Source organism: Fusarium vanettenii (assembly GCF_000151355.1).
Source record: "Fusarium vanettenii 77-13-4 chromosome 11 genomic scaffold NECHAsca_30_chr11_1_0, whole genome shotgun sequence".
NCBI classification, from domain to species: Eukaryota; Fungi; Ascomycota; class Sordariomycetes; order Hypocreales; family Nectriaceae; genus Fusarium; species Fusarium vanettenii.
This window is the reverse complement of record NW_003315855.1, coordinates 87,447-102,524: the sequence shown is the minus strand read 5'-3', so window position 1 is coordinate 102,524 and position 15,078 is coordinate 87,447. Positions and strand designations below refer to the sequence as shown.

The following is a 15,078-nucleotide window of genomic DNA, read 5'->3' as shown; positions in this document are numbered from 1 at the left end:
ACCATGTGAAGCAGTTGACGGAGAACAGACAACCTTTAAGGTGAGCTGAAAACTCTAGTGTCTGGATGTCAAATGGTCCTCTGGCGACAGGAAACGTAACAATGCTGTCATCGTCGGCATACACAGCATGCAATAGCCAAGATCTCTAGATCGTGGCTTTGTTCTTGATGGCATCACGAGAAGTTTGTGATAGATCCGACGTCTCCTCGCAGCTGAGTGAGACACCCCCCGAAAGAGGCCGGGAGATTGACATGTCAGCTCTTCAAAGTTAAGGTTCAGCCAAAAGTATCGCCTTGCCAAGCTTCCATAAACGGACATCTTTGGAGCGGCTGAAAATGCGGAGTTGAAGCCACGAGCCGCCCTTACTAACTTCATGTGATCACTCTTCCTCAATACTTATTGCCCGACTGCTCTTTGCTGATCAACTCCATAATTCTCTAAGTTAGGTTGGCGCTCACCGAGACATCGCCAGTCAATATCAGTATCATTTCATGACCAGCCATGTCCGACACATCTTTCAGGCCGTCTCGTGAACTTTTCACGGATTCTGCTCCAGATGATTATCCCCAGCTGGAAATGGATTCTTCCGACTCTGACTCCGACTTCGAAGTTCTTGACGACTTGAGCTCGCTTTGCCTCTCTGATGTTGAACCCGGAGATGAGCCTAGAGTGGAAAATCGCTCCTATTTGAGGGGTATAGTTGATATGGGAAGGCAAGTCACGTTCCATCTTAAAGTTGATCAGGGTTACGCAGACAGCTTATCCTAGGATGCAATATCCATGAGATGGGATACATGATATTGAGTTCTCAGCTGACGGATGACTTGCCAGCAACGGGATCCGCTTCTCAGTCACAGACCTATCCCCTCCCCTCTCTCGCATTCTTCCGACAATCCATGTTTATCGTGTCGCCATATCACTCTACGACGCACAGTTTGACCCCGAGACTGGACGCAAGATCCCCATCCCCCAAGACGTCATCGGCGAAACCGTGGCCGCCCTCAATCGTTTCAAGCTTGTTTGTGCCGATCTTGGTGTTCCCCGAGCAAATATCCACATTGTCGCCACTGAAGCAACCCGCGCTGCCCTTAACTCTGCTGAGTTTCTCAAAGAAATCACCTCAGCTACCGGTCTCACTGTCGATATGCTTCACAAAGAGGACGAGGGACGGGTCGGCGCCTTGGGCGTTGCGAGCGGCTTTTCCGATATTCGAGGCCTCATGATGGACCTTGGAGGTGGCAGCACTCAGATTACCTGGATCATATCCCAAGCCGGAAACGTCCGTATCAGTGATAAAGGATCTATCAGTTTTCCATATGGAGCGGCCGCATTGAGCAGGACTCTCGAGGATCTGAAGAGGGGTAAATCGAAGGATGAGGCGGCGAAGGCATTGGAAAAGCTACGTCAGGAGATGATCAACAAATTTCAAGACGGGTACAAATCGATCGCGGTCCCCGATAGCCTGGTAGAGGAAGCCAAAGAGAATGGCGGATTCCCGCTCTATCTCTCTGGAGGGGGTTTCAGAGGTTGGGGCTATCTGCTGCTGTACATGAGTCAAGTCGGCAAGCATCCCCATCCGATATCCATTATCAATGGTTTCACTGTTGACAGGGAGAGGTTTGAGAACACAAAGGCTATGGAAGAGGTTGCTCGGACAGCACATTCAGTGTTCCGGGTTTCTGATCGGCGGAGGAAGCAAGTCCCTGCTGTTGCGTTTCTGGTCAACGTCCTATCCCACGCCATTCCGCATGGAATCCGAGTTGCGCACTTTTGTCAAGGAGGCGTGCGAGAAGGCCTACTCTTTAGGGAGCTTGAACCAAGCATCCGGGCACAGGACCCGCTCGAGGTCACAACGCAGCGCTTTGCTCCCGAGTCAGTCCAGGCCATTACCAACCTTCTCATGTTCTCATGTCCCGAACCCTCAAAGGGTGGTACCCGCAGATTCCCGGATGCCATAAATTCGCACGTCATCCAGGCATTCGCCAATCTTCTGTACGTCCACACCATCATGGACAAAGAGCTGGCCTCGACAGCAGCCATGTACAGCACGAGCGCCGGATTACTCGCTTCCACCCGTGGAGTTTCCCATGAGGATAGAGCCAGGCTTGCCTTGATGCTGGAGTCGCGGTATATGGGTGAGCTCCCCCCGCGCGAGGCTCAGTTCAAGGAGGCACTCCGCCGTGTCATCACACCAGAGGAAGTTTGGTGGGCTGGATACCTTGGCAGGGTTGGGTATCTCATCAGCCGCCTCTATCCGTCAGGTAAGATTGACGAGAGCAAGCCTCGAGTCATTCTTTCATCTGAATGGGCTTGGGATCTAGGACGCAAGAAGCAGAGGGAAGGGGTCAAGTTGACAATCTCGGTGCAAAAGGTCAAACATGACCCTGCCAAATTGAAGAAAGCGTTGAGGGACCACGTAAAGATAGTGGAGAAGGTCGGAAAGAAGAAGAACTGGATTGGAGGACCGGATGGATGGGGAATGAAGGTAAAGCTTGTGGTTGTGGAAGAGGATATTATGGCTTGACCTGGCGTCCACACAAAAAGTTGAATTGAATTGTAGTCTTTACCTGGCCCCTGAGAATGACAGCTGCCAAGGCATGATAGTTAGATAGGTTGCAACATATTTATTTACAAGAAGTATAATTATTATCCACTCAGACTCCCCTTTGCTGTCGCATGATTGCTTCCTGGCAGATTTAAAGGCTCAGCTCGACATCTAGCAGCATTGCCCATTGTGAAGGTCGCCTTCGGGGAAGAAACAGCACTGGCTACAGCAGAAAGTCGCAAAGTTGTCGACACTGCAGCCCTTCACATTCGCAGGACGGCACACAAACGGCGGGTCGCTGATGCTGGTGGTAGTTGCGACAGTGGTAGAGACGGTGAGCACTGAAGTGCTGCTCTCGGTAGTGAACGTGGTGGTTTCGGCAGTGATCGTGGCTGCTGACTTGGTCAACGAGAGGCTTGAAGTTTGAGAGATGCTCCAGCTCAAGGTTTGCGTGGTGGTAGAAAGGAGTGTGGTTAAGCTCGGGGGCTTGCATGGTGAGGCCTGGGTACCAGGCAGCGCGAGGAAGGCGAAGAATACCGCTGCCGCAATGTGCTTTTTCAGGGCCATCATTTCTGATGGAGAAAAGAACGAAACGAGTGAAACTAATGACGACAAGCGCCGGCAGATGTTGAGCGTCGTGAGTCTTACTTTATAATTCAGGGTCTCCCTAAGAATTGACATTGGTGACAGCTTTAGTATCAACAGTATCGGCCTTAATTGCACGCTAAGATGCTTGAAAACCAACGGTTTGGGCATTGGAGACCGTTGATTAGATCTTTGGTCCCTGACTGCCATCTTAAATTGCTTTTGGCGTAAAGGTGGCTGCGCCATCAACTGCCGTGCCGTTGTTCAGCTGAGGTCGGTGTGAAGCCACAGACGTGTTCAACCAACACCGCCATTAGGAAAATGGGATGGAGAGATCAGGAAGGGAGCCGAATGGACTCTCTGCCCAAGACAACACACCCCCGGTCTGAGCCGAATTGCACATCTATCACAAGACTCGGAGAGATGCTTATAAATACATTCCTTATTAATAATTGCCAAACTCATTACCGATATGGAACTAAGCCGCTCAAACGTACTGTGGGCATAACAATGGGTGTTGATTTCGATAAGAATACTTAAGAGCACACTACAGCGTGAAGATGCATCAAACATACTCTCCTATGAATCCGGTATCTCAAATTTGCCACGGAAACTATATCTCAGAAACTCGTCACTGTGTATGGCGCCACTGGTGCTCAAGGAGGCAGCGTTGTCAGGGCACTTCTGCGCGACAAGTTTTCGTCGTGTACTATCCGCGGCATCACTCGCAGTCCAGACTCGGAAGCAGCCAAAGCACTTGCAGCAGAGGGTGTTGAGATCGTCAAGGTCAACATCTTCGACAAAGATGAACTTGCTGCAGTGTTCAAGGGAAGTTGGGCTGTTTTCGTCAACACCAACTCAGACGACCCAGTATGCTACCCCTCTTGCATCGCAGCCAATTCATCAAATGTTCACGATATTAGTCCATCGGATCTCCCGGATTGCCCACCAAAACGCAAATTGGCCTGTTGGCCGTCGATGCCGCGGTTGAGGTGGGGGTAAAATATTTTATATATAGCGGCCTTGCTTCTGCTTCCAGGATTACGTCTGGAGCTGTCCTCTGTCTTTGTTTCGATGGTATAGTATTGGATCCCACTCTTCAATGCTTTCCTCGAGACCTAATGTCCCTGCAGAAAAGGAGCACATCGGAAAATATGCACTTTCCCAGTCCTCCCTTCGATCAATCGTGGTCAATCCCGCATACTACATGGAGAACTTCAACGCCAAGGAATGGTCCGAGTACCTTGGCGGTCTCCCATTCTATCAAGACTCTGCAGGTTACTATACCCTCAGTTGGCCACTTTGGGGGGGGGGGGGATCCAACGAGGTTCCATTGATTGCCATCGAGAGAGATTTTGGCGATATCGTCCATGGAGCGCTCCTAAACGCCGATCAGCTGTGTGGAAAGACCATACAGGCGGCTAGCCAGTCCAAGCCACTTGAAGAGATCCCTACCGACTTTGAACATGGTATGACACACAGCTTCATTTCGGCGCTGGCAGCTAACTTTAATGAACAGCAACCGGGAAAAGGGCGCGGTTTGTACCCCCCGAGGATTAGCGTTTGCTGAAAACCGACGGAACAAGAGTCATGCAGACTGTCAAGGACATGTTTGGGTTTTGCTACGAGTCTGGTGGATTGTATTATGGCGAGCCTAACAATGTCGATGTCTCTGCATCGCTGAAGCAGGCAGCCGCCGCAGCACAGGGAAGGTCGGGAGAGAACACTCGCCTCTATTCGTTAGGCGAGTACGTCAAAGACGTCTTTGCTTAGGCGGCGTCTCGATCTAGACAGCATTTTATTCACTGCGGTGTTAAAGCTGACCTCGGCTCTAGGATAGTTTACGGACAAGACCAAAGGTCAACCCATGGCTATGAAATTGGGCGGATTGTACCACCTTGAACCTGCATAAAATTGTGACACTCTTTTCTTTGTACAACGACTCTGATCGTCGTATTCCTTTGCTTTTTTGCCCCTATGGCTCACGTTACCGTACCCGAGGGGGTCGGTGTTGGTCTCTAATCGCGAATATCTCATCAAGAACCAGTAAACTCCTTGCTCGTTTACTGCGTAGGGTGACGTGACCCATGCATCGGAACCATCCCCTCCTTCCTTGTCACCAATGACTTGCCTGAAAGGGGCTATCTGGCGCAATAATAGTGAACGAGTTATTAAGATATCATGGTATTAAAACCCAGTGTTGAAAACCCGCTTAGAACATGTCAGGGACAAGAAGCAAGATATGGGGTCGAACATGCTAACGGGGAGCAGTGTGAGAGAAATAATTATGGCAACATTATCATTTTATACTCTGCCTAACCTAGTTGTTTGTCTACCTAGCGAAAGAGGAAACCGGGGAATATGCTCGCTGGGGTCGATCAAGAAGCTCATCTGGCCGACCAGGTTGGCATTACCACGGACCCGAGGAATACAGGCCTTGAACCCATCCACGGGCGAAGGCTCCTCCGAGAGGACGTCTGCTTCAAAATATGTCCCAATAATACTTTGGTGAATCAGCTTTCCTCGGCCTGCACCGACTCGACCTTGAGATAAGAGAACCGCCAGCCTGGAGCAGGTCCCAGAGCCGCAGGGCAAACGATCAATTTGTCCGTCCGCAAAAACAACAACGTTCCTCTGTCTCACAACTCCAGACTCATCCCGGGCTCCGTCTTCCTCGTTGAAAATGATGATGGCGTAGAGCTCGTAGCCTCGATGGAGGGTTCGTTGGCCGAGTGAAGCCTTCACTTCCCGGCCTAATTGGACAAAGTCATCATGATTGTCGGGTGAGACTGCCAGCCCAATCTGGCTTAGGTCGATACTGGCATAAACGGCGCCTGACCAGACCAAATCGACCTTGATATCCAAGGAGCGAGAGGGCAAAGTGACAATGAGTTCCTTGGCCCATTGATAGCTGAGAACCTGGATAAACTCGGCGTGAATGGGCTTATGGTCCTTGATCGCCATCCGAGCCTTGACTCTTCCCGAAGGGACATCAATAACCACGTCAACCTCTCCATTTTCCGGAACTTAAACCATGCCGTTAGAAATAGCCCAATATCCGAGAGCGATGGTGCCATGACCACAGGCAGTAGAGAACCCGTCATTATGCCAGAAGAGAACGCCGAATAGAGCGCCGGCATCATTGGGAGGGGTGATGAAACCGCCGTACATATCGGCATGGCCACGAGGCTCGTGGCAGAGGGATTTTCGGAGAACGTCAAGGGGATGGTTGGGCAGGGCCATAATGTTGAGACGGCGCTCTTCAACAGTTTGTCCCTCTGTCTCATGGCCAGGTGGGAACTTGGTGACAATTCGGAACGGCTCGCCGGCAGTGTGCCAGTCTTCCGACTCAACCCAGTACGGCTCAGCTGGGGCGGTAGTCATGTTGGCTGGTGAACGGGGTTGATTCAGAGTGGGTCGATAGAGAACAAAGGGTGCCTTGGTTTAAGAGCACCTTGAATAGTCAGATGAGATAAATCTGGACCGTAAACCCTTGCGAGGCGGGAATGATTTCCTCCTGTTTAGCACACGTTGATGGCTCTTTCTTTATACCCGACCTTCCTCGAGGCCATAACAGTTTGCTGAATAATGTCTTCATTGCTTTCGATTCATCCTGCCTTACAAATCAACTTTGCGTATCGGGTTCAGTCACATCTGGATCGGTATCGATCCCGGGGAGCGTGGGTTACTCGACTATCTCATAGTCTGGCCGTCGATGAAAAAGGAAGTCGATGGCAGCTCTTTCTGCATCAGGTTTCTACCAATCAAGAACAAGTTAGCGTTGGTCAAGTCTCATGGTGCATGGCGAGTGGAGCTAAACTGGGGTCGTGGATTTTGGAGATGTCACGATAATTGATAAGCGTAGAGAGAGCGTGACGACTCCTGGTCAGCTGCCCTTCTACAGCTTGTTTCAAGTTAACCCTAATCGTAAAATAGCAGAAAGATGTATTATTATACAGGTAGCTCAGAAAACCGGCTCTCTTGTAGTAGTGGTCAGGTCCCGAACATGCCGAAGCTGGCGAGGGCTATTCATTAAGTCCTGGGGCCGCACAGGCACTACATACTAATCTCAATATACTATCCTAGCTATGACTCATAATGAGACAGAGCGACACATATCTTAAGTATTAGATATAGAACAGAGCTGCTAGATATAAAATAGGGCAATCCAGAGAAGGATATTTACCAAGAAGGCAGTTTACATACAACTCTACCAACTCAAACAACCGCCCACACTTTTTTTAAACCACATCTTTGTTTTCTGCTGTTAATACCTCTCCATGAAAGCTTATCAATTTTTGGGGCCCGAGCTGGGACTCCAACTGAAAGACTTGCCGATTCCAAAGCCTGGCCGTGGTGATGCTTTGATTCAGGTCAAAGCCGCAGGCCTTTGTCACTCAGACACTCATGTTCTTCACGGAGGTGGTGCCGCTTGGATGTGCGCCCTACACATCGTTCTCGGTCACGAAGTTGCTGGGGTCATTGTCCAAGTCGGTGAATCGGAGGATCACACATTCCGAGTTGGGGACCGTGTAGCCGTCGCCTGTACGGGGCACCCCATTGAGAAACGCAATTTTCAAGAGGCCATCGGAGTCGGTCGTGATGGGGGTTATGCCGAATACACAGTAGCCCCCATCAAAAATCTGGTTCATCTTCCGGATTCGGTCAGCTTCGCCAAAGCCGCCGTGGCTACAGACTCGATCGCTACTGCATACCACGCAGTCGTTTCCGAAGGGTGTGTGGGAGATTCCTCCATAGTTGCAGTTCTTGGATTAGGGGGTCTGGGGCTCAATGGCGTTGCCATTGCTGCTCTTCGTGATGCGAAAGTATATGGAGTGGACATCAACACCTCCAAGTTTAGCCAAGCGAAGGAGCTTGGTGCTATCGACTGTGCGACAAGCTTGGAACAGTTTCCGAATGTAAAGTTCGATGTTATCATCGATTTTGCAGGTGCACAACAAACCATCGGAGCAGCCATGTCGACGGTTCGGCCAGGAGGAACAATCGTGGTTGTAGGGCTTGCAGCAGAGACCATCCAATTCACGACAACAGACCTTGTTACGAAAAACATTGCGCTGAGGGGATCGACTAGCGCCAGTCTTGAAGAGTTCCGTGAAGTGGTCTCGCTGCTGGAGTCAGGAGCTTTGAAGCCGCAGATCAAGCAGATCCCCTTCGACGATGTTGCCGATGGTCTCGAAATGCTTGGAAGTGGGCACGTGGCTGGTCGTTTGTATGTAGTTCCCTCGGACGATGTGGAAATCTAGCGGGAGTTTGAGGCGGCAGCAAAAACACGGTTCTATCAATAGCTATAAACGTTCTCTTGAAAGAGCAATCCACGTCGCATCACAAGCCGCATATTGAAGACCTGTTTCCCCCTCAATGGTAGTCTCAACAAACATTTTCCGCCCCGATATTTCCATCAAAGTGACCTTGACAAGTACAATGGCCGGTGTCGGCAACGGTTTCTTGAGTTTCATGTCCATGCGCGCCGTGACTGTGTTGACGGCTGTGAGATCCATCACATCCTCAGGCAATGTCTGTTGCAGCTTTTCCTCCGCCTGGAGCCGATAATTGATATAGAAGTAGCTTCCCATGGCTTCATCTATCAAAGCTGCTAGGAGACCACCGTGCGTCCAGCCCTGAAAGCCATTGACACCGGTCTGAAGGTCAAATATCATGGAGGCCGAGTCCAAGAGTAGTCGAGAGGCCTTTTGTCTCGAGCCACCAAGATCCGAATTCAGCGTAGAAGGACGAGTATAGAACCCGACGCAAGCAGGAACCGCCTCTGCTTTATTCAAAACATGTCTGAAGAGTTGGTCCTTGGAGATGGATATCCCCGCTGGATCCGGCGGAGAACGACAAGGCGGGTCGAAAGTCACCATGTCGGGAGACCCCAGCAGGGAAGCACACCAGGGAACTGACTCGAAGTGAATTTTCGCATTCTTGAATGTGTCTTGTGAAGTGGATTCTACCACTTCATGCAGAGTTAGAAGGTATCGTGTAAATGGGGGTGGAGGAGGGGCTTACTCATCGCTTGCGCATTTGGTGAGAATAAAACTGGATTTCGTCGCTGCAACTCAACCCCAACAAGCAGGAACAAAGAGCTTAAGTCTCGTAGAGCTACCCCTGACGAATACTAAGCAGGGATAATGAAGGATGATAACGTGGTGGGCTGGTCATCCAACCTCGGCCTTGGCGCAACTACCTGCAAGAAAACACAACCACGATCAGCCACACAACATGACAGACATTGAGATGAGAGCTACACCTTTCTGCCAGACCACACTGCTAGATTTGCCTCGAGGAAGATCTAAATCACTTATGAGCCCATGCTTCAAGTAATGTCAAATCATGAACAATGCCAAATAGTGGCTTCCTCGCATGTGAACGACCTTGAGGAGTCGACCTCGGCATTAAGTGGGTCTCGATGATAACCCCTTGGAAACCTTTGACCAAGACCCTTCGAATGGTCCCTCAACAAAATCCCGTATTTTTTTTTAGATCTTTCGGGGGTTGACGTTGTGCGATGCCCGGAATCTCCGGGCATTCTGAAACCCCTTGTCGCCATGATATAAAGGCTACCACCCCCCGGCCCCCTGGTATCCTGAAACTAGATCCAACCCTCACAGCCATCATCATGGACGACTTCCTAGTGGCCTCGCCAGAAGCTCTCTGGTCAACATTGAAGTCAGTGTTTAACCTCAAAACACTGGCTTTTGCCTTTCTCCTCGCCAATTTCAAGAGTCTGCATTTTATGTGGTTTGTACGCACCCCCCACCATCGTCTCGATCGTCATGTCCGGTCAGATCCTAACCCCTTCAGGCACGCTTCCTCCGCGCCTTCGTCCGCCGCCTCACCGACTCGGCCCCAAATAAGCATCTCTCTCCCCGCTGCCTCTTCCTCCCTGCAATCAGTGCAACCCGCTCTCCCGCCCTAGAATGCGACTACAACCTCCACAAGTCCAACTCGACCTACTTCACCGACATGGACATGTCTCGGGGCAACTTCTGTCTTGTCCTCTTCAGCAAGCCCTTCAACCCGATCCCAGGGCCAAACCACTTCACCATGATTCTCGGTGGAACAACGTGCACGTGGAGGAAGGAGATCAAGCCGTATGCGCCGTACGAGCTATGGACGCGAATCCTCTCGTGGGATGAGAAGTGGCTCTATGTTGTGACACACTTTGTCAAGCCGGGTGTGTTTCACCCAGACGAGTACGTTATGCAGCCAAAGAAGAAGACCAGTTCCAAGAAGAACAAGGAAGATGTTGAGTTGCTAAAGGCTGTGTATGCTTCTTCGGTGGCGCGATACGTGTTCAAGAGCAATAGGCGGACTATACCACCTGAGCAAGCTCTTAGAGACGCTGGTCTGCTGCCCGAGGATGAGACTGAGTTGGCAGAGGTTGAGAAGACAAGAGCAGATGCACTGGCCATTGGAAGGCTTGAGGCAGGGTGGGATGCCGTCCATGGTTGTCTTCAACCTACAGGGGCTGCCCTAGGCTGGTATAATAGTGCTTATTAGGGTAACTGACCAAGCATTAATAGAGTATAGAGGTACATGAAGGGCTTTCCAAAAATGCGTATCTATACGAACCCCAAGGAATAAGAGTTGGGCCTTGATTGATCTGGTAGGCTAGCTACGTCTGCCGTGATTTCCAAGAGATGCTTTCCCTCATTTCAGCAGGAAACACACAGCCCAAGGGGCCTTGATGACAATCTCCCGATTAGCTAATGCGAAATGTCCCTATGTTCCTTCTCCAACTTCTTCGACCCCTTGGCAACATGCCAGAGGGTACAAAAAGCAGACCTGTACGAGACCATGTGGCGTCGTTTGGCTCGATAACCATGAAGATCAGCCCGGCTGATGATGACTCTCCCATGTAGATACACTTCCTGAACCCTTTCTTCGTAACAGCCTCATAGAACTTAGAGGGACTCAACACCGGCGTCCGGCGATCGAGAAACGAGTAGAACACGCGGAGGTGGTCGTATGGATTCTCAGAGAAAACCACGGAGGAAGGAAGAAACGCTGTTCGGATCTGGATGACAGAAGGGGCCAATGGATCGAGGGCCTTCTGCTGTATACATCTGATGTGATCGGCCGTCGTACGCACAGAGCCGTTCTCGAGCTCAAGAGACAATGATTTGACACCACTTTCCCAGCTCCAGTCCCCTGGACGTCCGTGGTTAATGTAGCCAATCTCGCCCTGCCATCCTGCCCAGGACCAAGATGGAAACTCCAGCCTGCGCCGTGGTCGGTACTGATAATCTGTGGCTGGGTCAGGCGGCTTGCTCTGCCACACGAGTCCTTGAAGAAACCATTCTTCTGGATTCATTACCCCCTCGCCGGCCATGAAAGGAATACCGTGTATATGATGAAATTGTGGTAGGGAGTTCACAAACTTGTCGAGGATGCCGGAGAACGCCTCTAGGGCATCGCTATCGTACGATAGATCCCTACCCGAATACTGCTCTACCATTCTCTGGAACCGGACAAAGGCCTGGTACGGCTGCAGCTTCCGCTCATCAAAGAGACCGTATACCTGGTCGTGGTTTCTGCCGAACATGCCGGCTCTCATGGCGTTGCGGAACCGCGATCGATCTTTCATGTGCAGTCTATCGAGGGAGGCTCGAGAATTCCAGCATGTGATACTTTCGTGACAGTTCATAGCGCTGCACTCGAAGTAAACTTGGTCGTCTGTGAAAACAAGGCGTCGACGACTCAAGACTCCCTCTTGAAACGTCCACGCTCGCGTAGACCACTTTGAAGATCGTATTGTATCGTGAGGATGTCTCATCGTTGAGCGTAGTTCTACATCTCCGCAGCCGATACGTACAGCTGGCTGCTCATTCCGGCCCCGGGAACCAACGCCAGGAAGTCCGTATTCGGGATCCTGTCCAGCAGCGGCAATGATCGTAAGGCTGGCGTTGTGGTAGATGGAATTCATTTGCGCAATCTGGTCATGCTGGGCATGTGCGTCGTTTTGATCGATGCAGTATCTGTCCACCCAAAGATATTGGAACCCCAGTCTCTTTGTGACGTCGATAGTGTCAGATACAGTTTTTGGGAGGACTGTGGGTAGTAGAACATCGCCTTGTTGGCTCCTCATGCTGAAATTTGGTGTATCGTCGGTTGATGAAATGCCCCAGACATAGCTAAGCGCCACATACTGAGTTCCTTGAAGAGCAGGCTCAACTATACGCGAGTTACAATCGATCAATTGAAGGCCCGTGATGTGCGATTTGCTCTTCGACCTTGAGCAGAGCCTTTTGTGGTAGCTCTGGCAATAGTCTAACCACATCCTTGCCAATGAAGGGTCGAAGTGCCGGTTGATAGGTTGTACGGAAAACAGCGGCGGTGAGGGATGATCAAGACGACGAAAGACAGCAAAGCCATGCTGTGCAGAACTCGAAAATATGTGCCATATTATGAGATGTTCAGGGAGAAGCTCCCAAGGCTCGATTGCTAGGCACCAAGAATCGTTGTCGGTAATAAGCTGATGACGCTCGATGGTGCTGCAACGCCTGTTGACAACGCCGGAACGCTCTACAAAACTGAAAGCATAAAGCTTGTCAAAATTTTGTCGGCGTTCAGCAGGGCGTCTCCATCGACGGGGAGGGGGTTTCAAGCGGGACAGAATGCGGCATAACACGCAATCAACATCCTGGGGTTGGCGATAATGCGTCCCAATATTCGTAACCCTTATAGATTCTCGTCCCACCGGGGATCTATCCAGGAAGGCCTTGTCAAAGGTAATCTTCAAGCAATCACTGCATAAGCTGAGGGCGGCAAGTTGCCCGTTGCGAGCCTTGTCTCCTACCGTAGACATGTTAGATGAGGGACTTGTTGTTTTCAGGCTCAGAGCAGGAATTTGAAAGCAAGGCTGTGCTTTCAGAGCAAGATTGCGGGCTGGGAAAACCGAGAGCCGGGGCGGGGTTATAGTTCATAGTGATTTTCAACCCCCCTGCGTTTTGGCCATTCTCGACAGCCTGGCCCCTGATGGCTTAACTGAGCCATGAGATTGAACATTCTCGACATTTGAGAAATCAGGCTTTGAATCATGTTTCGGGGCACAATTATGATAATTGAAGCAGAGCTTTTTCACGTTACTTGAAAATCTCCCCTTTATGTACAATAACAGTCGCCCTCGACGATTCCTCAAGCAGTGTATCCTTCACAAACCCCTCAACCCCAAGTCTTAACATGCGATCAAGATTCTCAATAGTCTTTTGAGAAAACCACGCGATATGACTCGTGATGGTCAGGTTCGGTACCGGCTCTTTCCCGTTTGTAACATCTGGGATCAGAGGCGTGGTTCCAATACCACCAGGCTCTGTCTCGAGCACATCTGTCGCAGCTCCAAAGATGGTGCCTTGTTTCAACGCTGTGGCCAGGGTACTTTCGCAGACGATTCCTCCTCTTGAAATATTCAGAAGTAGCGCCTCTGGTTTCATCAACTCGAATTCCGGGGCGGAAATAAGACCCAACGTCCCTGGTTCTCTTGGGCAACAAATGACAATAGTCGTGGCTGTCTTGAGGAGGTGCTCAAAATGAATCCTTCCGTCGCGGACATTGTTTTCACCTTTGCGCTCTGCAATCAAGACTTCCCCAAACCCTACACCTCTGGCCAGGCTTTCAACCTTACGACCGAGCGACCCGTATCCGATAATACCCAGGACCTCTTGCTGACAACTCAGAGGCGCCCCTTGTTTCCACCGAGGTGTCAAGGAGCCTTCTTTTACCCAGTACCTTTCCGGTGCAGTAACGGCATTGTGGACTTCGACAATCTTCCTTCGTGCAGCAAAATACAGTGCCAAAAAGTGCTCTCCCACTGCATCCACGTTGTTCTGTGGACAGTTGACGACAGTGATGCCTCTCTCCGCAAACGCTTGTCTGTCTAACCAATCGAACCCCGTTGCAGTGAGGGCGACGCACTGCAACTGAGGAGCGTGCTGAAGATGCTCAGGAGTGATGGGTGCGAAGCCCCCGAGGATGGCAATCGTCGCGTCTTTGATACGCTCTGGTATTTCATGAGGCTGGGTGCTTGGGTAACGGCGGCATGTGTGAGGGAAGGCAAACTGTGGAAGCGGCGCATTTGCTGCTTCGAGGAAGACGATGTGGTGCGGCATTTCCGTTGTGATTTCAGAATGAGACACGACGTGTTGAATAGGCAGATCTAGAACTGCTTAGGTCTGTATGTATTGTTTGAAGATTGTTGGTTTGCCGAGAGTGCCATACTTCTAAATACTGCCTTGCGGGGGGGTATCTCTTCAATCCTCCAGATCTCATCCCGCTTACATAGCGCCCGCTTAACACCCGCAAGCAAATCTTGGTCCCGCTAGGTCATTACCTAATGATTTCAGTAACGGCAGTTTTTCCCGAGTCTAGAAAAGAGCTAACGACGCCGCCTCGCGGTGTCTATCCACCATGCAATCCCATATCTACTTGTTCATGGAACGAGGCAGCAGGAATGTTTTTGGCCATTGGATTTCTAATCAGACGGTGTTCCTAGTAGAGGGAATTTTAGCCACTACAGTCATACCTTCAAGAAGTTCAAGGTTGCACACGGGGCAGAGAGGCTGCTTTCGAGATTCATTATACGATGGAATCTTGTACGCACTGAACTCCATTATCTTCTCATCTATTTCATGAACGGTTATTTTAATCCTAGCCAGCCAGTAGGTCGTCCACCAGGAGCTGCCTTGGCTAATACAACGGCCATTGTCATGTCGCGAGCGATAGGAGCCCATGTCTTATCCAATCCTTGCCTCGCAACTGGCTTGGGAGTGTTTGTATTCACAGTAAAAGAGAATTTCGCTTCTCCCTCCCAAGTCTTTGGGAGTTCCTTGACCAGGATCTTATCCGCTGGGACAGAAGAGGCATCGATTGTGATGTCCAGCTCTGGTGGCCCAGTCATGGGAGAAGCAATGGTGACTATGCCTTGCAAA

General features: G+C 50.6%; 7 protein-coding genes across 7 annotated transcripts; 4 read left to right on the top strand and 3 right to left on the bottom strand.

Moving 5' to 3' along the window:
- Positions 1–576: 576 nt before the first annotated feature.
- Positions 577–2,524, top strand: NECHADRAFT_51519 (uncharacterized protein; the record flags this gene model as incomplete). The annotated part of the gene is made up of 2 exons (XM_003043104.1): positions 577–722; positions 832–2,524. The coding sequence occupies 2 exons, from the start codon at positions 577–579 to the stop codon at positions 2,522–2,524; spliced, it is 1,839 nt and encodes a 612-aa protein (XP_003043150.1).
- Positions 2,525–3,690: 1,166 nt separating this feature from the next.
- Positions 3,691–4,903, top strand: NECHADRAFT_86270 (uncharacterized protein; the record flags this gene model as incomplete). The annotated part of the gene is made up of 6 exons (XM_003043103.1): positions 3,691–3,720; positions 3,755–4,000; positions 4,054–4,128; positions 4,170–4,599; positions 4,650–4,668; positions 4,717–4,903. 6 exons carry the CDS (start codon positions 3,691–3,693, stop codon positions 4,901–4,903), a joined length of 987 nt encoding a protein of 328 aa, XP_003043149.1.
- Positions 4,904–5,434: 531 nt separating this feature from the next.
- NECHADRAFT_86269 (uncharacterized protein) lies at positions 5,435–6,514 on the bottom strand (the record flags this gene model as incomplete). The annotated part of the gene is made up of 2 exons (XM_003043022.1): positions 5,435–6,156; positions 6,211–6,514. 2 exons carry the CDS (start codon positions 6,512–6,514, stop codon positions 5,435–5,437), a joined length of 1,026 nt encoding a protein of 341 aa, XP_003043068.1.
- Positions 6,515–7,410: 896 nt separating this feature from the next.
- NECHADRAFT_97092 (uncharacterized protein) lies at positions 7,411–8,394 on the top strand (the record flags this gene model as incomplete). The annotated part of the gene is made up of 1 exon (XM_003043102.1): positions 7,411–8,394. The coding sequence occupies one exon, from the start codon at positions 7,411–7,413 to the stop codon at positions 8,392–8,394; it is 984 nt and encodes a 327-aa protein (XP_003043148.1).
- A 1,561-nt stretch (positions 8,395–9,955) lies between these two features.
- NECHADRAFT_51604 (uncharacterized protein) lies at positions 9,956–10,651 on the top strand (the record flags this gene model as incomplete). The annotated part of the gene is made up of 1 exon (XM_003043101.1): positions 9,956–10,651. A coding segment is annotated over one exon (696 nt), but the record flags the coding sequence as incomplete, so codon positions are not given.
- Positions 10,652–10,853: 202 nt separating this feature from the next.
- NECHADRAFT_86266 (uncharacterized protein) lies at positions 10,854–12,959 on the bottom strand (the record flags this gene model as incomplete). Its single annotated transcript, XM_003043021.1, has 1 exon — positions 10,854–12,959. One exon carries the CDS (start codon positions 12,957–12,959, stop codon positions 10,854–10,856), a length of 2,106 nt encoding a protein of 701 aa, XP_003043067.1.
- A 541-nt stretch (positions 12,960–13,500) lies between these two features.
- NECHADRAFT_8252 (uncharacterized protein) lies at positions 13,501–14,253 on the bottom strand (the record flags this gene model as incomplete). Its single annotated transcript, XM_003043020.1, has 2 exons — positions 13,501–13,733; positions 13,779–14,253. Coding segments are annotated over 2 exons (708 nt in total), but the record flags the coding sequence as incomplete, so codon positions are not given.
- Positions 14,254–15,078: the final 825 nt, after the last annotated feature.